At 37.4% G+C, this 21,995-nt stretch overlaps 1 protein-coding gene across 4 annotated transcripts in view; it reads left to right on the forward strand.

The window, feature by feature from the left end:
• Positions 1 to 21,995, forward strand: part of HERC2 (HECT and RLD domain containing E3 ubiquitin protein ligase 2) — a 110,149-nt gene that overhangs the window by 74,673 nt on the left and 13,481 nt on the right. For 3 of the 4 annotated variants that reach the window (XM_032185444.1, XM_032185460.1, XM_032185450.1), the window contains exons 65-85: positions 84 to 309; positions 1,365 to 1,536; positions 2,112 to 2,298; positions 3,061 to 3,201; positions 3,554 to 3,745; positions 5,276 to 5,429; positions 6,685 to 6,792; positions 7,878 to 8,009; positions 8,805 to 8,963; positions 9,054 to 9,172; positions 9,566 to 9,691; positions 10,642 to 10,797; positions 10,938 to 11,053; positions 11,181 to 11,379; positions 13,875 to 14,089; positions 14,808 to 14,985; positions 16,112 to 16,273; positions 17,908 to 17,999; positions 18,411 to 18,550; positions 20,001 to 20,188; positions 20,804 to 21,001. In XM_032185444.1, the coding sequence (XP_032041335.1) occupies positions 84 to 309; positions 1,365 to 1,536; positions 2,112 to 2,298; positions 3,061 to 3,201; positions 3,554 to 3,745; positions 5,276 to 5,429; positions 6,685 to 6,792; positions 7,878 to 8,009; positions 8,805 to 8,963; positions 9,054 to 9,172; positions 9,566 to 9,691; positions 10,642 to 10,797; positions 10,938 to 11,053; positions 11,181 to 11,379; positions 13,875 to 14,089; positions 14,808 to 14,985; positions 16,112 to 16,273; positions 17,908 to 17,999; positions 18,411 to 18,550; positions 20,001 to 20,188; positions 20,804 to 21,001 (3,360 nt within the window). The remainder of the gene's footprint in view (positions 1 to 83; positions 310 to 1,364; positions 1,537 to 2,111; positions 2,299 to 3,060; positions 3,202 to 3,553; positions 3,746 to 5,275; positions 5,430 to 6,684; positions 6,793 to 7,877; positions 8,010 to 8,804; positions 8,964 to 9,053; positions 9,173 to 9,565; positions 9,692 to 10,641; positions 10,798 to 10,937; positions 11,054 to 11,180; positions 11,380 to 13,874; positions 14,090 to 14,807; positions 14,986 to 16,111; positions 16,274 to 17,907; positions 18,000 to 18,410; positions 18,551 to 20,000; positions 20,189 to 20,803; positions 21,002 to 21,995) is intronic. The other variant, XM_032185471.1, reaches the window with a different exon arrangement.

The raw sequence follows: 21,995 nt of genomic DNA on the forward strand, positions 1-21,995 counted from the left end.
GCTTCTCTGCAGAAATTTTAAAGAAAACAATTATATGAGGCAATCAGTGAGACAAAGTAATAAACAGAAATGTTTACTGGCAGGTTTATGCTTGGGGTGACAATGACCACGGACAACAAGGCAACGGAACGACTACAGTCAATAGAAAGCCCACTCTTGTACAGGGCTTGGAAGGCCAGAAAATCACCCGGGTTGCTTGTGGATCTTCCCACAGCGTAGCTTGGACAACAGTGGATGTAGCTACACCATCTGTTCACGAACCAGTACTTTTCCAGACAGCGAGGGACCCTTTAGGTGCTTCTTATCTTGGTTGGTATTCATCGCCTTATGTTTTCTTTATGCCACTGCAGAGCTCGTTGTGTTTGTGGTTTAACAGTTGATAAAAGAGTGCAAAAAGAAAAGTGTGTTTCAAAAAAAAACAAAAAACAAAAAAAAAGACATAGAGGAAAAAAAATGAACAAAAAACATTCCTGACCCAAAAAGCAAAATCTCTTCTTGAAAATGGAAGATAAAAAGGATTTGCTCAGAAGAAACATTAGTTTGAATGTTTGTTTATCTTCAGGCAATTAAAATGCAGCATAATTTATCAAATGCCCCAAATTCTTTGTCTTTATTCTGTGATAGAGCTTTATGAAGATAATAGTAGATGGATGCTACTGTCTTCTTACATTGTCTTTTACTTAATTTCTGTTTTTTTTTTTTTTTTTTTGCTAAAGTAAGTGACTAAGAATTAGGGAGGCAAGAAAGCGATGTTTTTGTGTTGAATATAAAAGGGCCAGCATTTTGCTAATTATTTTCTTTCAAAACATGGGTATTTAAAACAAGATCAAAAACTACATAATAGAATATTTGTTTAGAATTGCAAGGGTACCTAATAAATATTAATGCTGTTCGGGAATTTTTGTTTAAGAAAAACTTGTTTTAGATTCCAATAGAGAAAGTATTTATCTGTATCACACCGTTGTTCGTGACTAAGTAACAAGGTGGAACACTTCATTTTATGAAAAGCACTTGCTGAAAAGCCTCAGTATTGACTTTAATATTGCAGCTGTAGGAACTGCAGTTTAAAAATCTCCTGTAGACTTAGATTTACAGTCGTCTTTACTGTGTGACAGAGCCCTGGCACAGGCTGCCCAGAGAGGCTGGGGGTCTCCTCCTTGGGGATCTCCAAAAGCCGCCTGGAGATGGGCCTGGGCAGCCTGCGCTGGGTGGCCCTGCTGGGGCAGGGCTGTGGCCTGGTGGCCTCCAGAGGGCCCTGACAGCCTCAGCCACTCTGTGATATGTGATCTTTAAAGATTTACAAAAAAAATAATAAAAGAACATAAAAATAAATACTTGCTTTCTCTTTTTTCTCCTTACTTCAGGTGTTCCTTCAGATGCAGATTCTTCTGCTGCCAGTAACAAAATCAGTGGTGCAAACAGTTCGAAGCCGAATCGCCCTTCCCTTGCAAAGATTCTCTTATCACTTGATGGGAATGTTGCCAAACAGCAGGCACTGTCTCATATTCTGATGGCATTACAAATTATGTATGCCAGGTAGGCATGCAAGTGTTCTTGTGTCTTAAGGAGTGAATGATGATATAGCTGGCTTTCTTTTAGTGCCTGTTGAGTCAAATATAAATGGTTTTACCAATTTGGAATCCTCAGGATGGGGCCAAGCTTCATTGGAATTATCTTTTGATGTTCCTGTTAACTTTATGATGTTGTGGTTTCTTCAGAATGAGGAAATTTCCAGTACCTGAGGAAAAACAATTGTTTATTCAAGAATGCTCAAGTAAACCATGTAAAAGGAGCATAAGTAATTTGTGATAGGTGAAGTGGAAGAAGCAGTGGGGGACAGGGTGAAAAGAATAATAAAACTTTGCTGTGCCCTCCTTGTTGGTAGAGAAGAGAGTATATTTGTGCTAAAATTTATAAAGATGAACTTATGTAAAATAGTGTGGCCTTAAGAAACAGCATTAACCATCTGACTTGAAGGATGGGGATAAACTACTCTATAAATTCCAGAGTTTGGAAACCTTTGGTTATTTTATTAAGACAGGCTCATATTTTCTCAAGTTCAACAAGGGAGTATAATTAGGTTTATGTTCATCTGTCTTAAATGATTTCAGGGATGCAGTTGTTGGAGCGTTGATGCCTGCAAGTATGATTGCACCAGTAGAATGTCCCTCTTCATCGCCAGCCCCCCCGTCAGATGCCACGTCTACAGGAAGCCCCGCAAATGGAGATGAATGTATGCTTGTAGGAGATCTAGAAGAGAGGCTGAGCCCAAATCCATGGCAGGACAGGAGAGGGGAGGTAGTATCAAATGAATTTTCCGACATCATTTAACAGTAAAGCTGAAAAATACTGCTCAGTGCTTAGTTTGATAGAGAGATTGAACAGTTCTTTTGTGCTATGATCTCTGGAGTGGGTATGCTGTGTGCGTCAGATTTGGAAAAACTAAGATTTTAGTCTGAAAGCAATCGAGAACTGAGAATGTAGTATGTCATTAAAAGGCAATTATGATTTTTTTGTAGTATTTTAAAGTTGATTTAAAAATATTAATTATTTGGTTAGATATCAAAGTAATTTTACAGGAGTGATCTTTAAAAAAAAGTCTGGATTTAAGGGAATCTTCAAAAATTACTTAGTGGAACATAACTTGTAAACTTATGTTAACTAATGTAGACAGGAGAGCTTGAATGAAATTTTACTCTCTTGATGCCTAACTGCTAAGAGAAGCAGATAAAAGGAAAGGCTTGCTACTGAAGATCTTTCTTTCTCAGGCTTTTAACATGCAGTGTTTGGGGTCATCTTCTGCACTGCAGACTCCTGTGCAGGCACTCATGCTTTATTGTGTTTTTGTAGCAGCTGGCATTTGCAGGGGTCAGGGCTGGTTTGCCATGATAGGAATATAAAATAGAAGCCAGAAAAACAGGGAGTGAATCTGTTGTATTTGAATTTGTCTGTTTTTGAATTGCTGCTGACTTTGAATGTAAACCCTTCAAACAAATAGACTCCTAAAGGATTTACAGTATCCTATTGCAGCCTTTGTTACTTACTGTTCATTTTGGTTAGGTTGTTTCTTCAGAAGATGCTGTGACGCCATCTGCTGTAACTCCCTCAGCTGCTGCTGCTTCTTCACGTCCTTTCATTCCAGTCACAGATGATCCTGGAGCTGCCAGTATCATTGCAGAGACCATGACGAAAACCAAAGAAGTAATGTTGTCAATGCCTTCCTTAAGTTCTTTCAGTGTTTTTATTGAGCACTTGTGCTATTTTAATACTTAAACTATTCTATATATGAATGCATTTTTGAAGTATATTAAAAGACAGGTTAATTAATATTACTTCCTTTTCTAAAGCTGAACAAGGTTAGTTTTAGAAAAGCCTTTCCACTTGAGAAACAAGTTTAACAGTAGACTAATTCTGCGCCCATGTAAACCTGTAATTAGTAATTGTCTTGAACTACCTTCAGACTTCTTCAGACAAATTACTGTGTTTAGATTCAATGAGATGCCTCTTTCTTCTTCGCACTGTCAATCTTTCTGCAATCTTTCTTGTTTTGTAGGACGTAGAAAGCCAAAGTAAAGTATCTGGCCCGGAACCTCAGTACTTGGATGAATTTACTAGTCTCTTAGTACCAGATGACACACGAGTCATGGTTGACCTGCTAAAGCTTGCTGTGTCCAACCGAGCAGGTGAAAAGGGAAGAGATGTTCTCTCAGCTGTTCTGTCTGGCATGGGCACAGCTTACCCACAGGTCAGGTTTTGTTTATCTTGCAGTTTAACTGTCATTTTTACTCTTAGCTTATTAGAAATTTGTCTTGTATTTGAAATATAGTTTGATTTACTGAGAAGCTTATTACGTATGAAAATTAGAGTTGAACGTCATGTATGTAAGCCTTAATGTTTTTAATAGAAATATGATATGAACTTACGTATTTGCAGTAAATGTCAGTATATTTCCTTGGTTTGTCATGCTGGCAAACCATGAAGCTGAATTAACCAAACCCTATTTGATGAATCTCTGGAACGTTAGTTTAAAAAGTTTCATGTTGGTTTTGTTTTACACTTAACTTTATTTCTCAAATTGGTGCAGTCATTATTGCAAGCTAAAATGTCAGTGTTGTTAAGAATATATAGTTCTTGATTTTTAAGGTTTATATTTGATGCATTGAAGCTTGTAACTCTTTACAAAGTATCTATGGATGTGGGTTCCCTTGGGAAAACTAACAAATGATTAATAGATGTTCTAACCCTGGATGCTAACAGCTGTACAAAAGAATAGGACAAATCACAGATGTTTTATATAATGTCTGCTAATAGGAATGAACTGAAAGTTGTTTAACATTTTCCAGCTTTACCCTTTAAATATTTCCCTAATGAGCATGATGCGTTTGTTTTAAGATCCTTACGTGATGTAGTTCATTTATGGCTTTGCGCTGCTTAAAGATTGCTTTGAAACATTGGAAATGATGCAAAGCTGGTGTTTGTGTTCCTTTTTAAAACTTGGATCGCTATCCGAAAAGATAAATAATGATTCTAATAAAGATTGTATATTGGATTCAGAGTTTTTAAAAATAAATGATATAAATGACAAGACAGCTACACTTAAAAGAATTAAAAATAAAAATGTCTATCTGTCCTAGTAAACTAGGATTGTGTGAGACCCTATCTGATGTGATTAGTATAGGAGTAATAAAGTGACATTTTTGGAGCTGTTTTTTCCAGTTTTTAAATTCCTTATTATGATCAGTTCTATGTATACTCCTGTTCTGGATTTGAGATAGTTATTTACCTCCCACCCCAGTGAAATGCAAAGTATATATGTACTAACATATAAGCATTTTCCCTTCTAGCATTAATAGTGAGTGGCTAAACAACTTTTTTTCTTTCCTGCTCTTTAAAAGATGAGTACTATTCTCTCTAAATTTTATGTTTTAATGTTATGTTTTGGTTAAAAGATTACATCTTTCACTAATCTCTTGGCCTATGATTTAGTTATGCTCTAGTTTAGTTTTTCTGCAAGGGAAAAATATTATTTGTTCTGGCTTTTACTTATTGGAGATTTATGGTGTTTGGCTCCTAGTTTTAAAATTTTTCAAGCTTTAGCAGCACTAAAATTATTTTTTAATGAATACAGTAGTTTATGAATCAGAGAGGAAAATGTTTTTTTTTTTTTTTTTTTTTTTTATTCAGGAAGAATGGTAGTTGGCTTTAGATTTCTTGGGTTAATCATACATACTTCTTGTAAGCTTGATTTTAGGTTTGTCTCTTTCTTTTTTTTTAGGTTGCTGATATGTTGTTGGAGCTATGTGTTACTGAGTTAGAAGATGTGGCAACTGATTCACAAAGCGGTCGCCTTTCTTCGCAACCAGTTGTGGTAGAAAGCAGCCATCCATATACTGATGATACATCTTCTAGTGGCACAGTTAAAATACCAGGTATAGAATTCCTAGAGTTTTGTTACTGAAATCCAGTTACTTGCAAGCCTACATGCATATTTTTTTTCCTCAGCTTACAAAAATATGTGTAGAACTTTTCATAGAACAATTGAATCATAGAACAACTTGGGTTGGAAGGGACCTTAAAGACCATCTAGCTCCAACCCCCCTGCCTTGGGCAGGGATGTCACCCCGTGCACTAGGTTGCCCAGGGCCTCATCTAACCTGGCCTCAAACACCTCCAGGGATGTGGCATCCACAGCTTCCCTGGGCAACCTGTGCCAGTGCCTCACCACCCTCCGAGTGAAGAATTTCCTCCTAACCTCTAATCTAAATCTCCCCTCTTTTAGTGTAAAACCATTCCCCCTTGTCTTGTCATTGTCCCCCTTGTCTGCCTGAGCAAAAAATTGTTCCCTGTCTTTTTTATAAGTCCCCTTGAAGTATTGGAGCCTTCTCTTCTGTGGGCTGAACATCCCCAGCTCCCTCAGCCTTTCTTCAGCCCTCTGATCCACTTCATAGCTCTCTTCTGTACCCATTCTACCAGATCAACATTACAATACAAACAACAATACATACAAAGATACAACAGTATAAAAATATTACTTTTAAAGTAATGCTACGTATCCTGTTGCTGTAATAATATATTTCTTAAAACACTTGCATACCACATGAACATCTCAGTCCTGTGAAATATACTTTTACCCACGTTTGGGTTCTCTGTGATGGAATTCTGTATACCATTTCTCTGCAGCTATGTATTACTGCTGTCTTCTGTTCAGTTACAAAGCTGAGAATAATCTGAGTTGTTTTCAGGGTCAGTAACTGAACACCTTTCCTTCAGCCTTGATCATTAGGAAATACTTTTTTCCTTTCTTTACTGTATTTTCATGTAATGCTTCCTTCAGTATGTTATCTGGTACTTAGTTCTCTGTTGCCTGTATCTTTTGATATTTGTCTTAACTGTAAATAGACTTTTTTTTTTACTAGGGCAACTTCAGTTGGGACTGTTCTTAATATAGTCTTCTGTCTTCTAGCCCCAGTTCACATGAGCTTTCTACGATGTAAGTCTTTCAAAGAGAAGATATTAGACAAACAATGTCATGAAACCAAAGCAAGTCCACGTTCTCATTTTTATTAATGAGCACTCTGGCTTCCAAACCATTGCATTTGATTTCATGTGGATTTCTAAAATACTGCATTTGTTTGTGGTATTGATTGCTCTGTAGAAGTGTGTAAATTCTTTGTTGCTGTTTAGGTGCTGAGGGACTGAGAGTAGAATTTGATCGCCAGTGTTCTACAGAGCGGCGTCATGATCCACTCACCATCATGGATGGTGTCAACAGAATTGTTTCCGTCCGATCAGGTGCTCTTCAAAAGTGTCTTGTGTGATTTACTGTTAAACGCTGAATGAAATGTACCACTGTGACATACTCCTTGTCAAAGATATACCAATAACAAAGAGGAAAAACTATGTAAATTGATATTCTCTTTTAAAGAAAAAAAAGAAGACAACCACTGTATGATCTACATACAGACATGAAAGATTGCTTTTCCAAAGAGCAGTTGGAGTGTAAAAAATTAATTACTAGCACCCATGGCACCATGTGTGAATTTCTGTATAATCAAAGCATATTTTAACAAATTGGAAAAACAATTGTAAAACAGTATTCTTTAGCTAGGTTTTGTCTTTTTCAAGTAATAATTATAGAGATTTGAGCTTTTTTACAGTCAAGACAAATGCTCTTCTGCTGTTGAATGCCCAAAATATAATCTAGGCTCTCTCTTTCTGTTTTCTGCTCTGATCTATGTAACTAACACTACATAAAATCTTACATCTTTTATCATAATCTGTAATTTCATTTTAAAGCACTGTTGATTTTTCAGTAGATGATGGAGGAATATTTTTAATCAAATCTTATATTGACCTACCCATACATTGTGTGCAAGGGTCTAAGTAGTTACTGCCTATGCTTAACACTTCCAAACATTCGTGATGTGGGCTTTTACTGTTCACCACTTTTTCCTCAACCTGCTTCAGTTGCACATGTTCACACGATTCGTTATTGAGCTGGCTTTGGTTGGAAAAAGACCTAAGGTTTACGAAGATCTGTTACAATGTACTAAAAGTTAGCATGAAAAGAACTTGAAAATTCTTGCAATTTTCAAACAGAACAAGGGATTCTAATAAGGTCTCATGATTGTCTTTTGAAAGAGGTATTAAAAGCACTGAGAACATATGTTAAAAGTGGTAATTGAACTGTTTAAGAATTAAGTTTTGTTAATGTAGCATCTTTATAGTTATATTCACGTGCTCCATATACCTTTTTATTTTGTATTGTATTAGTGATGTTTACAAGACATAATCATTGAGGGAAGTTACTGTTGGTGAGTGGCTTGCATTGGCTCAGTCAGTGTATGTGAATATGTTCATATTACCTGCTGTAACAGGTCGAGAGTGGTCAGATTGGTCTAGTGAGTTGCGAATTCCAGGGGATGAACTGAAGTGGAAGTTCATCAGTGACGGCTCTGTAAATGGATGGGGATGGCGATTCACTGTTTACCCTATCATGCCAGCTGCAGGTAAGCTCATCACATTTACATAAGGATGAGAGAGTATATTTACTAGTTTAGTTTCTACAGTTAAATTTATTCCACAATCTAAATATTTACATACTGTTTAAATATTTAATTAACATTTAAATATTTAAATTTATATTCATAGTATGAGAAATTTTTTTCATACCTGGGAAAAATTTTCAACAAAGTCCTGAGAGGTGTACTTGTACAGGAAGGAGAGAAACAGATATTTTTGTAATTGTTGTAACCTCTCCATCAGTGAAGAGAGGTTACTTCTGAGGCATAATTCATGTGATTTTTTTTCTAATGAGCCTTTGGAATTAGATGAACTATGTTGTGACTGGTGATAGGATGCAATGGAACGGCTTAAATCTGATTTGGGGGAAGTTCAGACTGGATATTAGGAAAGAGCTCTTCACTGAGAGGAGGGTGGTCAAGTGCTGGAATAAGCACTCGTGGTCATGACCCCAAACCAGTTGTTGAAGCCGTGTTTGGTAATACTCTTAGATACAAGGTTTAACTCCAAAGAGCTGCCCTGTGTGGAGTCACAAGTTGAACTCGATCCTTGTGGGACCCTTCCAACTCAAGACATTCGATGATTCTATGTCATGAAAGTGCATCTGCCTTCCTGTCCCTTCAAAGGGAGGTGGAATGGACCAACTCAGATGTAGACCAGCGCTGTAGACTGCTGCATTTGGTCAGCTAAATCCTGCCCTTGTTCTGTTCTTATGTCAGTTCAAAGGGAAATCTTCTCTACCTTCTATTTTCTTAGTTTGTTTTATTTTTTGTTTCTTGCAGGCCCCAAGGACCTTCTCTCAGATCGTTGCATTCTTTCATGTCCCTCAATGGATTTGGTTACATGTTTGTTGGATTTTCGCTTAAATTTTGCTTCCAACAGGAGTATAGTTCCTCGCTTGGCAGCTTCTCTTGCAGCTTGTGCTCAACTGAGTGCCTTAGGTAAGTGTAAGTCTTAAGTTTGTCTGCTTGTTTGAAGTTAAAATGATTGTTTAAAGTAATTCTGGGTTTTGTGTGCTTATGTTTCTTTAGCTGCTGGCCACCGAATGTGGGCCTTGCAGAGACTACGGAAACTGCTCACAACAGAATTTGGCCAGTCTATTAACATCAACCGGATTCTTGGAGATAATGATGGGGAAACACGAGCTTTGGTAAGCAGGCTGCAATGCTCTTCTCTGACGTTTTTCACATTAAGATATATGCAAAGCATTAAAAATGTTGGCCCTGCTGTAAAAGGCTTTTGTTAACCACAAAACAGGACGTGCACATGAATAGGCTACTTTCACAAGTCTCTAAGTCCCTGTAAAGGGACACCATTTTAGGGGAAAAAAAAAAGCTAATTCCAGTTTTATATGTGTGATTTTGGAATTGTCAAAAAAAAAAAAAAAAAAAAAAAAGAAAAAAGATGCAAATACTTCTGTATTTGGAAACAATTCGTCACAAAACTAACTGTAGTTTGGTAAGTTACTAATTTTTTGTCATAGTTATCTAAATAACTCATTGCAATGCATAAACAAATGTTCTTGTTCTGTGGTTTCTCCTAGAGTTTCACAGGGAGTGCTTTAGCTGCTTTGGTTAAAGGTCTTCCAGAAGCTTTGCAGCGACAGTTTGACTATGAAGACCCTATTGTGAGAGGTGGCAAACAACTGCTCCACAGCCCTTTCTTTAAGGTAATGCAATCAGTAAAGAATTCATTGCACAAGTTATTCTGGATTTTTTTTTTGTGATACTAGCTCACGTGGTAGTGATAGAGAAAATTCTTGTGAAGATTTTATTCTTATCTTAATTAATTGTGAAAAATGGGTCTGAAGTCACAGATGAAATTGCATAAAGATTAATCAGAATGCTGCTTCTAAAAGGGGAACCAAATATGCAAATACAAGATCAGGAGTACCTAGCTAGGCAGAGGTAGGTAGCCTTGAAAGTATAGTAGATTGCAGTTGAAGCTGTGTTTTTGACAACTGATTTGAGTTTCCCTAACAGGAGTATTGTATATTTTTATTGGTTTAAATACCCTGAAGATGTTCCTGACCTCTGGTTGGAAGAAATAAAAATGCCTTAAAAGTAAGGCTCTTTAGTTTTGGGTCTTGTACTTCAAAATGCAAAGAGCTGAGGAGGTCTAGGGAAAATCAACAAGAGTAAGAAGGCTGAAAAAGCCTCCCCTGTAGTAAAAGTTAAAATAAGAGGGTTTATCTACCTTAAAGTCTTCCAGTAAAAGGTTTTACAGAGAAGTAATCTATTGTTCACCATCTTCACCAGTAAACTAAATTGATTTCATTAGTGGAAAGATACTTACTTTAGAAATGGAAGGTAAAAAGTTCAGCATGTGTCATTTGATGTTGAAAAGATAATTAATCTAGGAGTATTTTTCACAGGGGTACTGTGAAAATTGTTGGATTGGAGGAGGAAATGAGATAGCTAACTGTGTGAAATTGTCTGGGTACACTTGATGCTGCCCAGTCAATGAGAGTAATGAAGATGGATAGCTCTTGATGTCCCCTGTACTTTACATTTCTTTGAGACTGTGTTCATGCCCTGCTGGTCTGAGCTGTTCTACTACATCAAATGCGTATTACTCTTTATTACACATTTTTGATGCATCTGTTTCGTTTGTCTGCAGGTGCTTGTGGCTCTCGCTTGTGATCTAGAATTGGACACTCTCCCTTGCTGTGCAGAGACACACAAATGGGCTTGGTTCAGAAGATACTGTATGGCATCCAGGGTTGCTGTGGCTCTTGATAAAAGAACTCCATTACCTCGCCTTTTCCTCGATGAGGTATTGCAGGAATATTTTAAATAGCTCATGGAACATGTGAAAATGTTCCCTTTAAAAGAATATGCTGAGATTTGAAGTGTTTTATGTCAACTACGGTAGGATAATTGGAATAACATTGTTTAATCCAAAATATTTTACAGGTGGCAAAGAAAATCCGAGAATTAATGGCAGATAATGAAAATATGGATGTTCTTCATGAGTGCCATGATGTCTTTAAGAGAGAACAGGATGAACAGCTTGTCCAGTGGATGAATAGGTTATTGATTTCAACTGTCACTTGTTTTGTCTTGTGATGCTTAACTCTTATGCAACAAACAACTTTTTTTTGTGACTTCCTAGAAGCTCTTTTATAACTTTTTTGTTTTGTTTCAAATTTTACGTAGACGACCTGATGATTGGACACTTTCAGCTGGAGGCAGTGGAACTATTTATGGTTGGGGTCACAATCATAGAGGACAACTTGGTGGGATTGAAGGGGCAAAAGTCAAAGTCCCAACTCCGTGTGAAGCTCTTGCTACTCTTAGACCAGTGCAATTAATCGGTGGTGAACAGACTCTGTTTGCAGTGACTGCTGATGGAAAAGTAAGCATACAATAAATAATTTTTTGTTAAACTCCCTTTAAAAATTTCATCCTGTTATTCAGAATAAGTTAGGCCAAGTCAGTAGTAATATGTGTATCCTATTTAATACATTAAATATATTTTTAAATGAAACTAAACTGTACCAACTCTGCCGGTACAACACAGGAATTCAATGTACAGTTGCATTAAATGCTTGAAACAAGACATGAATACTTTATTTTTCAATTCAGAACTGTGATCAGATTTTGGAAAACAAAGAAAGAATAGAAACAACAGGCTCATAGAGTCCCATAAAACAGTACAGACAGTAAAATGTGAAGGTGATGTTGCCTCCCTGGCAGAAGAGAGTTATAATTGGAATCTGAGATTGTTCAGGGCTAGCTAAATGCCTTTAAATTAGATATTGCAGGATTTAATTTCTAGATGCTTAAATCCTCAGTGGAAAGGAATGCCATGTAAAGATTTAGGGTTAGGTATAAGAGAAAAAAAAATAAGTTTGTAAATTTGAAAACAACTTAATTTTGATACGGATGGCAGCTTTGTGTAGAGGATGTGATTGAGATTTTTAGCTAGACTTCTTGTAACACTTTCACTATAGTGTATCACTAGATTAATGTTTCCGTCCTAAGCAGTCAGTATCATCCTTGTTAATGATTCACAAAAGGATAAGGAACGGATTAATTGCTTGACATCATTGCGTTGAGACAAATACCTTTTGGATAGACAAGAAGAGTAAAAAATGGTACTGTTTAAAAACTGCATGTATGGGATGGAATTGGAAGAAGCAATTGTGTTTACATGTGCTTTATTGCAAGGAAGAAAGAAAGCTACAACAGTAATGCTTGAAAGAAACATGTGGGTGATAGATGATATTGTAATACTATCACACACATTTATGTTTTCTAGATACTTTTACAAAATCAGCATTAAAATTTAAAATAAAATTCATTAGATTAGTGACAGCTCATATTGACTCGAATATAGCCTTATTTTCATTCCTGGCATGAGAGGTACTAAATTTCATTAGTTCTACTTTCAGGTACAAGTAATTGAATGTTTCTTGGGGAAGGAAAATTAAGTGCCTAGCAGACTAGAAACTGTGGCTTATGGCATAGGATTTAGAAACTTTGAAAATATAAAACCTTCTTAAAAAGTTCTTATTTTAAGGGGAATATGTGCAAACAGAATCACAGAATCACACAATTGAAGGGGTTGGAAGGGGCCTCAAAAGATCATTGGGTCCAACCCCCCTGCCAAAGCAGGTTCTCTAGAGCAGGCTGCCCAGGTAGGTGTCCAGACAGGTCTTGAATATCTCCAGAGAAGGAGACTCCACAACCTCCCTGGGCAGCCTGTTCCAATGCTTCGTCACCCTCACCATGAAGAAGTTCTTCTGCATGTTGGTGTAGAACTTCCTGGGCTCTATCTTGTGGCCATTACTCCTTGTCCTGTCCCCACAAACCACTGAAAAGAGGTTGGCCAAATCGCTCCTCTTTTCAGAGGAGGGATTTTTAAACCATTTTATCTTTTTTATTATGAAACATGTATTTCTTATAAAGCTTGAAAACCTAGAGCAGAATTTTCTTTGCATAATTATATAATCATATTTCACTGATCAATTTTTTGGCAAAACAGATTGAAACTGGTGACAAGAAATTGCTGTGCTTAGTATTTCCTTGATTAAGGTTAGATTGTATTGCAGTAAAAAGAAGTGTGGAAAATGGTTTTTCAGAATTTGTTTACACGCACCTGACAGGGAATGTTGGAGCAGGCTAGCATAAATTCCTCTTGTGAAACTGAATAGTTGCATGCTACCTGCAGCTACTGAGTCTGCCTTGTTTGGGTTTGAAAGATAATCTGAATTGCCATGGGAAATGCTCCTGTGAGTGTAGAACAGTTGATTAACAAAATTAAGTCACAGTTGCATATATAGGTAGAATTTTCTCTTTCTTTCTGGACTAGCTTGTAGAATTGGAAAAGTAGATAGTTTCTGGAAATGTAAAACCTTCTTGAGGTCTTAAAGGGAAGCTGAAGGCTTTAAAGCTAAGCACAAACCAAGTGGTTATGAAGAATTTAATTATGTGTCAGGTCATCTCTGAAAGCAAAAGAAGTTAATGTCTATGCAGTAGAGATGACATGAGTAAAAGGCCTTAGATGATAAATATGGTACCTGCAAAGGGGGAGAAGAGGTACACATACTGGAGGAGTTTGTGTTTGTTTGCAGCCAGCTGTTTCTGCTTCAGATTTTATGAAGAATTTGTTGCCCAAAGCCAGCCTACCTTTTCCGTCTATGTTGATCTAGTAAGAAAAAGAATGTAACCTCTGTTTCAACTTTTGTCTTTGTCCTTAGACTAGTATAGAGGCAAGCAAAAAGCTGTTTTTTTCAGGCTTTTCTTTAATTATCTTTTAGTATACATTCAATAAGAATTCTTCTCTACAATTCTAGTGAATGTTCTTCAAGACACAAATGAAATTAAATCGTATTCTTCATTTTAAAGCTGTATGCCACTGGATACGGAGCAGGTGGTAGGCTTGGAATTGGAGGAACAGAGTCGGTTTCTACTCCAACTTTACTGGAATCCATTCAGCATGTGTTTATAAAGAAAGTCGCAGTGAACTCAGGAGGAAAGCACTGTTTGGCATTGTCTTCTGAGGGAGAAGTTTATTCTTGGGGTGAAGCAGAAGATGGTAAACTTGGTCATGGAAACCGAAGGTAATGCTTTGAGGTGTTATTTTGTTAAACTGCTAATGGGTATTATTACAGTTGCGATGTATTTAAGTGTTATATGAGTCTGTATATTGAAGTCAGTGTTAAGAAGTGATATGGGAAGGCATTTTTTTAGATTGGAGAACTACAAAATACTTACCAGATAAAGTTACTTGGATTTCTGTGACTAGATCCTGTGTTCTAGCACACCTGTAGATGCCAAAGGCCAGTGGATTTCTTTTGGAATTTATCTTGTGGGTATGTGGAACTTCATGGCACTTTAGGAGGGAGCAGAACTGCCATTCTGCTTTTGATGTTCATATGCATTGTTTCCTATGTTAAAGGAGAAATTCTGTTGTGTTTGGGACAACAATATCCTGAACCAAAAAGAAAAAGGAATGTTTAAGTCTATGGAGAAAAGCAGTCCAATGCAATATACGTTATCAAAATTTCTAGTGTTAAATTGGACTGATCTTCCAGTGTAAATGCTTCTGTAATTTCACTTAACCTGTAATGCTTTAGTATAACATATGGTAAAATAATTCTAGTTTATTAACTAATTCATATTTCTGAATGAATAGTGAAACATCTTGAGGAAGTTAAACTGGCACAAAATTAAATTCTGAGGTAGATTCCCTTGTACTCGTTTTATAAAGCTCTCTGTACGTTGATGTATGTGAATGGTCTATCCTAAAAGTTCTCAAAACAATTATTTTCATTTCAGCCCTTGTGATCGTCCTCGTGTAATCGAATCTCTGAGAGGTATAGAAGTGGTTGACATCGCTGCTGGAGGAGCACACAGTGCATGCATTACAGCTGCAGGAGACCTTTTTACATGGGGGAAGGGAAGATATGGGCGCCTTGGGCATGGAGATAGTGAGGACCAACTAAAACCTAAACTGGTAAGAAACGTTTGGAATTCTGTACGGTTTTAATCCAGTTCTTAACTTCTGATTTGTAACTTCCAATTTCTGTGTATAAAGAATAAAAGGAAGAAGTGGTGGCATACGTTTGTAGGAAACGTACTGTTGCTTTAGGAAACAGGAATGGATTGAAAGAATGAAGTAAAAGTAGAGCTGTAAAGCTCGGCTAGAGATCACCAAACAACTTATTACTAATTTGTTTAACCCTCCCTGTCAAGCAAAACAACATCTCTAGGGTGTGTAAAGGTCACAGCAGTTTACAATTGGTACAGATTTACAAGCTATTGTTGCTTCCAGTTTGGGTGGAGATGGGGGAGTGAAGTATCTTAAATGCACTTTAACTGCCTGCACTCCCTTCACATAAGTACTTCGCACCGAAAATAACCAGATGTGCTCATTCCCCTGCTCACAAAAGTAGGGTCTACCCACCTTTGTTATGCATCCTCCCCTTCCTTTCATTCCCACCCCCTCCCCACCCCATTTTCTTGGTTATTATGAAGGTAGCTAGTCTGTAGACGAGTTTGAAGTATGTGAAGTTGTGGATGATGGATTGGGCTACCTCTAATCCCTTATTTCAAGTATGGGTGTGGACTGGGAGGATGCAGTTAGTGTGGATCAGTATCCTTTTACTTTGTGATTCCCAATTCCATACCTCATCACTAGATGGCAGCATTTCAGAAGTTAAGATGTTGATTAAATTCAGATAATGCAAGTGCTAGGAAATCGTAAATTACTAAAAGACTATTGGGAAATAAGTGGTGTATACAGTAGTGAACCATAGAAACTGAAATTATGTGAACAGAACATAGTCTTTGAAAACCTTACATGTTTTGTATGAGTTATTTTCCCTGACTTCTTCAGTAAAAAAATTTAACTTGTCAACCAAGTAAAAAGGATAATCCAGTATTTTAAAATGTGTAGTCAGCTTTCATTTTGTTGGTTTGAAAAGAGCAAAGGCCTTTGACTTGAATTTATTTACATGATCCTGTGGTATTTCAGACCCACAGTTCCAGTGAAGCACCTTTCCAAGCTGGGTTTGTTGTCTTTTATGAAACTAAATGACTGAGTCTTTTGTTGTAAACAAGAACTGGTGATTGCTTTACAGGTTGAAGCTCTCCAGGGCTATCGTGTGATTGACATAGCATGTGGCAGCGGCGATGCACAGACATTATGCCTTACTGATGATGATACAGTCTGGTCCTGGGGTGATGGAGATTATGGAAAACTTGGGAGAGGAGGCAGTGATGGCTGTAAAGTACCAATGAAGGTATTTGAATATAATTTTTTTCATTGTTTTAGAAGCCATGAGGTTAAAGAGAACAACAAAAATAGATTCATTAACATAAGCAAGCTTCCACCTACCTTGGGACATCAGGCTTCTTCTGTTGTTAATAATGGGATTTGTAGGATACAATGACTGGTCTTCAAGTTTTGTGCTGACTGAAGAAGTTGTACTTTGGTTTTCTTTTTGATGAAATTGCTGGCTCCAGGAATATTTCTTGTTTTAACTGGTTCTTAAGGTTAGATTTTTCCCAAGAAATCTTTATATTTCATAGAATCATAGAATGTTAAGAGTTGGAAGGGACCTTAAAGACCACCCAGTTCCAACCCCCCTGCCATAGGCAGGGACACCTCCCACCAGACCAGGCTGCCCAAAGCCCCATCCAGCCTGGCCTTGAGCACCTCCAGACATCCACAGCTTCTCTGGGCAGCCTGTGCCAGTGCCTCACCACCCTCTGAGTGAAGAATTTCTTCCTTATACCTAACCTAAACCTACCCTTTTTTAGTTCAAAGCCATTCCCCCTTGTCCTGTCACTACACCCCCTGACAAAGAGTCCCTCCTCATCTTTCCTGTAAGCCCCTTTTAGGTACTGGGAGGCTGCTTATAGCGGAGAAGAGTCTTCTCTTCTCCAGGCTGAACAACCCCAACTTCCTCAGCCTGTCTTCACAAGAGAGGTTCTCCAGCCTCTTGATCATCCTTGTGGCCTTCTTCTGGACTTGTTTTAATAGGTCTGTGGTGTTCTTGTACTGGGGGCCTCAGAACTGAACACAATGCTCCAGGTGGGGTTTCAGAAGAGGGGGAAAATCACCTCCCTTAACCAGCTGGCTGTGCTTCCTTTTGTTAATAAAGTTGTGTAATACTACCTCATGCCAAACTTTCTCTGTACGTTATCAATTCAAGTCAATATCAATATTAATTCAAGTATCAGCACTTGAAACAGAGATGAGCACTGTTTGTGTTGGAGAATAATATAAGAGTATGTAAGTGTATACCTGTGCACAGTGGATTTTAGATTCTTAGTCCAGAATCACACCTTTTTATATAGATACAGGTGTCCACATTCCATTTCTCAAAGGACAAAGCCTACCAGACTATCCCAAATAAGTTTTTTATTGCATGATGCAACACAATATGGAAGTAGCTTGTTTGTCTCATAAATCATCAGTCCCGTAGCATTGATGGTAAAATGACATGAGGACCTACACAGTGAGTAGGAACGGTGTATTGCAGGTTTAAGTATTTTTTTTTTTTACTGTCAGTAGAATCATATCCAATGTCAGAGGAGCTAGGGATGATTAATGTTAAGAATTTGGAGACAAAACCCTACTGTTTTTACTAAGGAGCAATTACTGCAGGTAAAATAGTAGATAAGATCTTAAACAATTTTCCAAGTCTGAGCTTCTTTTGAATGTTTAAGTAGTAAATAGTGGAAAGATGAAAGGAGTGGAATTCTACTAAAAGATCTATATGCATATTTTAATTCATAAGCGCATACACAGACACTTTAACACTTACACATCCTATTTGACTTACATGTAAGACATTCCTAAATACAAGGCAGTTGATGAAACCATAGCTTCCTTAATTAATTTTGATTTATTTTGCTATTATTTTTCTAGATTGATTCCCTCACAGGCCTTGGAGTGGTTAAAGTAGAATGTGGATCACAATTTTCTGTGGCTCTTACCAAATCTGGAGCAGTGTATACCTGGTAAATATCTTACATTAGTTACCGTTCCAGTCCCTGACGTCAGTGAACTTACTGTTTTTGCAATTGGATGCTTGCAATGGATCTGTGGCCTGCACACTTTTAGAAGAAACAAAATACACATTGAAATGTGGTGTAAAGACCTGCACAGAATAAGCAGAAACCATGTAGTGGGGTTTTAAGTATTTTTTTTTCACTCTGTCAGCAGAATCACATCCATGTCATACAAGCTGGGGTTGATTAATGTTGAATAATTGGAGACAGAGTCATATTGTTTCCCCTAAATATCAAATATTTTTGGTTGTTGGACTATTTATAAATATATCTACAGGCCTAATATCAGACAGAGTCTGTCCTCCTGTTTTTTCCTAAGAATAAAACGGAGTTTTGAAATGTTTTATCTTCTCTGTGCAGGGGCAAAGGAGATTATCATCGGCTAGGCCATGGATCTGATGACCATGTTAGAAGACCACGACAAGTGCAGGGACTGCAAGGAAAGAAAGTCATTGCAATTGCTACAGGGTCTTTACACTGTGTTTGCTGCACTGAAGATGGTATAAAAATCAGATATACTTAGTACTCAGATATTACTTAGTACTGCATTTGGAGGGGGAAAAATATTTTTTTGCTCAGATGTTGGTAGGCTGTCCTTGTTAAAAATACTGGTCCTTTATGTGCCTGGGCATATTTTGTTTGCAGATGTTGCATAAATCTTGAGTAGAAAGTATGTCATTGATTTACAGTGATCACTTAAAAAATAACAGAAGGCTTTTAATTGATAAAAATAACAGTTAAGTTTCATAAATACAGACAGTCAAAGAACAATACAGAGCTCTAAAAGTTACGACAAGTTCATCAAGGAGTTGAATGATTTGATTTAGTGTTTTTACAGTTTTTTTTTTTTTTACCTGTTGAGGTGTTTTAACCTGGTAAATGAAGCATTGTGCAAACAATACTGCTTTTTATAGAGTAGGTTGAGTGTCGTGGTTTAACCCGGCTGGCAGCTAAACACCACGCAGCCGTTCGCTCACCCTCCCCCCTCCCTCTCTGGGACGGGGGAGAGAAATGGAAAGTGAAGCCCGTGAGTTGAGATAAAGACAGTTTAATAAGACAGGACAGGAAAATAATAATAACAAAATAATAATAACAATAATAACAATAATGTTACAATGGTGATAATAGGAAAGTAATAATAATATGTACAAACAAGTGATGCACAATGCAATTGCTCACCACCCGCTGACCGATGCCCAGCTTAACCCCGAGCAGTCCGGCCCCCTCCCCCCGGCTAGCCACCCCTATATATTGTTTAGCATGACGTCAGATGGTATGGAATACCCCTTTGGCTAGTTTGGGTCACCTGTCCTGGGTCTGTCCCCTCCCAGCTCTTACTGCACCCCCAGCCTGCCTGTTGGCAGGACAGAGCAAAAGGCTGAGATGTCCTTGGCTTGGTATAAGCACTGCTCTGCAACAATTAAAACATCGGGGTGTTATCAGCACTCTTCTCATCCTAAGCCAAAACACAGCATTCCACCAGCTACTAGGAAGAAAATTAATTCTGTTCTAACTGAAACCAGGACATTGAGATACAAGATCTCTTTACAGCAGACTCACTCCCAAATTTAAAGTCTGCACAGTAACTGGGTGTTATAGATGGTAGTGAAATAGGAGATAACTGTAGAAAATGAAACCTTGCTTGGAAACAAGGTTGATATTTTGAAAAGGTTTTTCTCTTCTGGTCTGCCATTTCCTACTGCTCTGCAGCAGAACTTTGTTGTACACACTGTGAAGAAATAGATGCATCTAATACTAGCTGCTGTAGGAACGTAACTGTGTCATTTAATTTTTACCTGCAACAGATAGTGGTTTTCAGGGTGACTACAGTCCTGGAAATCCTAATTACAGTTGAGGGCCTCATTTGGTTAAAATATTTATAAAATTTTATTTTAAAAATATCAGAATCTTCTATCTTGGCTTCAGAAGTAATTACTTTTATTGGTTTAGGGGAGGTGTATACATGGGGAGATAACGATGAAGGGCAGCTTGGAGACGGAACAACTAATGCCATCCAAAGACCACGCTTGGTTGCAGCACTTCAGGGCAAAAAGATCAACAGGGTAGCCTGTGGCTCAGCACATACTTTAGCATGGTCAACCAGTAAACCTGCAAATGCTGGCAAGCTCCCTACACAGGTAATACTTTTGGCTTACTACATTCAGATTCTAAAGGTACTTAGTATTCTTATTGTTCATCCTCTAGCAGACATATTTCTTTTCTAAATCCCTGAATCAGTTTGGCATGCTTTGATTTATTTTGAGCCATTGTTTAACGTCCTTATTTCCAAAGAAAGATTCAGTTGGTAATCCAATACTGAACAGTAAATTGGAGGGAATTTTAATTCTATATTCTACCAGTGAGGATCTTCCTAGTGGGGTTCATCATTGCTTGCCTCACATTGAGAAGATTGGTTTTGAACATTCAGTTTTTCAGCTGTAATGATGGTGCATAATGCCTGGGTGTAGTGGTAAAGTATGTCTATGGATAAAAATAATTGTGAATTTTGGGATAACATGAATAGTCTGTCATGTTTCTAATACTTGCAGGCAGTTTCAGTCTAGATAATTACTATTAATATGCTATGAATATTTTTTTAGACACAACTGGACTCTGTATTAAGTTTTGACAGGGTGAATAAGCAATACCTGAATTTAATACAGATTCACCTACAAATCTTAAATTGTTCTGTTTAATAAAATGAAGTATATAATAATTCTAAATTACTTTTGGATATTGTTGCCTTATCGCAGGTTCCTATGGAGTACAATCATCTACAGGAAATACCCATCATTTCATTGAGAAACAGGCTTCTGCTGTTGCATCACATTTCTGAACTCTTCTGTCCTTGCATTCCAATGTTTGATCTTGAAGGAAGATTGGATGAAACTGGCCAAGGACCCTCAGTTGGGTTTGACACACTGCGGGGAATACTGATTTCACAGGGAAAGGTATTTATCAGGATAGTTTTTTAAGGCAGTGATTTGTAACTGTAAGAGAAATGTACTGCTTGAACAGTTTCTGAAGGAAGTAGAACTTTTTATCTCATTTTGTTCTGTATGTTGCATGTCAAATATTTGCATTCCAATTATGCAAATACCTTTCTTTGTGAATGTGTTCCCTTTATTATGTTCCCCTCTGTTTTTCATTATGGTTTTACTCTATCTTGTTCTTAAAAATAACTTTATATTGTAAGTCTTTTGTAGTGTAGGCAAATTTCTTTTAGAGTAATCAGTAGGTGCTTATTCGTGGGGGGTGGAACCACAAATTTCAAATGGTCATTGCTTTTGTATTTCAGTTGTTACAAACAGGTGATGCACAGCCTGATCCAAAGCTCCATGCAGGTTTTATGATTTTAGACTAGGGTTAAAAGGAAGGCAGTACCTAGGAGTTCAGTCTCAAATGGGTAAAGAAGCAGGGAATTTCACAGTGGTAAGGAAGGTTGGTCATGAGAAAGTCTAGATAATTAAGGTTCTTGAAGGATGCAAGATTAATTCAAAACTTTAGATGTGGAAAAGATGACTGGTGTTCAGTATGATCATTGGTTTTGGATCTGTATTTTCTCACTGTCCTAGTAACTTGTCTAATCTAACAAAAAATGATAACAGTATAAAAACAGACAAAATCCAAAATCTGCAGAGGACAAAATCCATTTGAAACTAGAAGCAGTTAATTTTTCTTCTGCAGTACTGTTCCTTGTCAATAAATAAGACACAACCTGTAACTAGACTCCTTAGAATGTATCGTCTTAGTCTCTTTCTCTAGACCCCAATAAAATTGTGAAGTAAAGAAATCTGGTAGAACACATACTTCACATACCAAGAGAAGACCACACATTTTTTTCCATCAAAACCTGGACTGGGGAGGAAGGAAAGAGAAGGGATAGCTATTCTGTTCATGACACTTTTATACCTTAATGCTATTAACAGGGAGTCTTTAAGTAAA

Source organism: Aythya fuligula, chromosome 1 (genome assembly GCF_009819795.1).
Source record: "Aythya fuligula isolate bAytFul2 chromosome 1, bAytFul2.pri, whole genome shotgun sequence".
Classification (NCBI taxonomy): Eukaryota; Metazoa; Chordata; class Aves; order Anseriformes; family Anatidae; genus Aythya; species Aythya fuligula.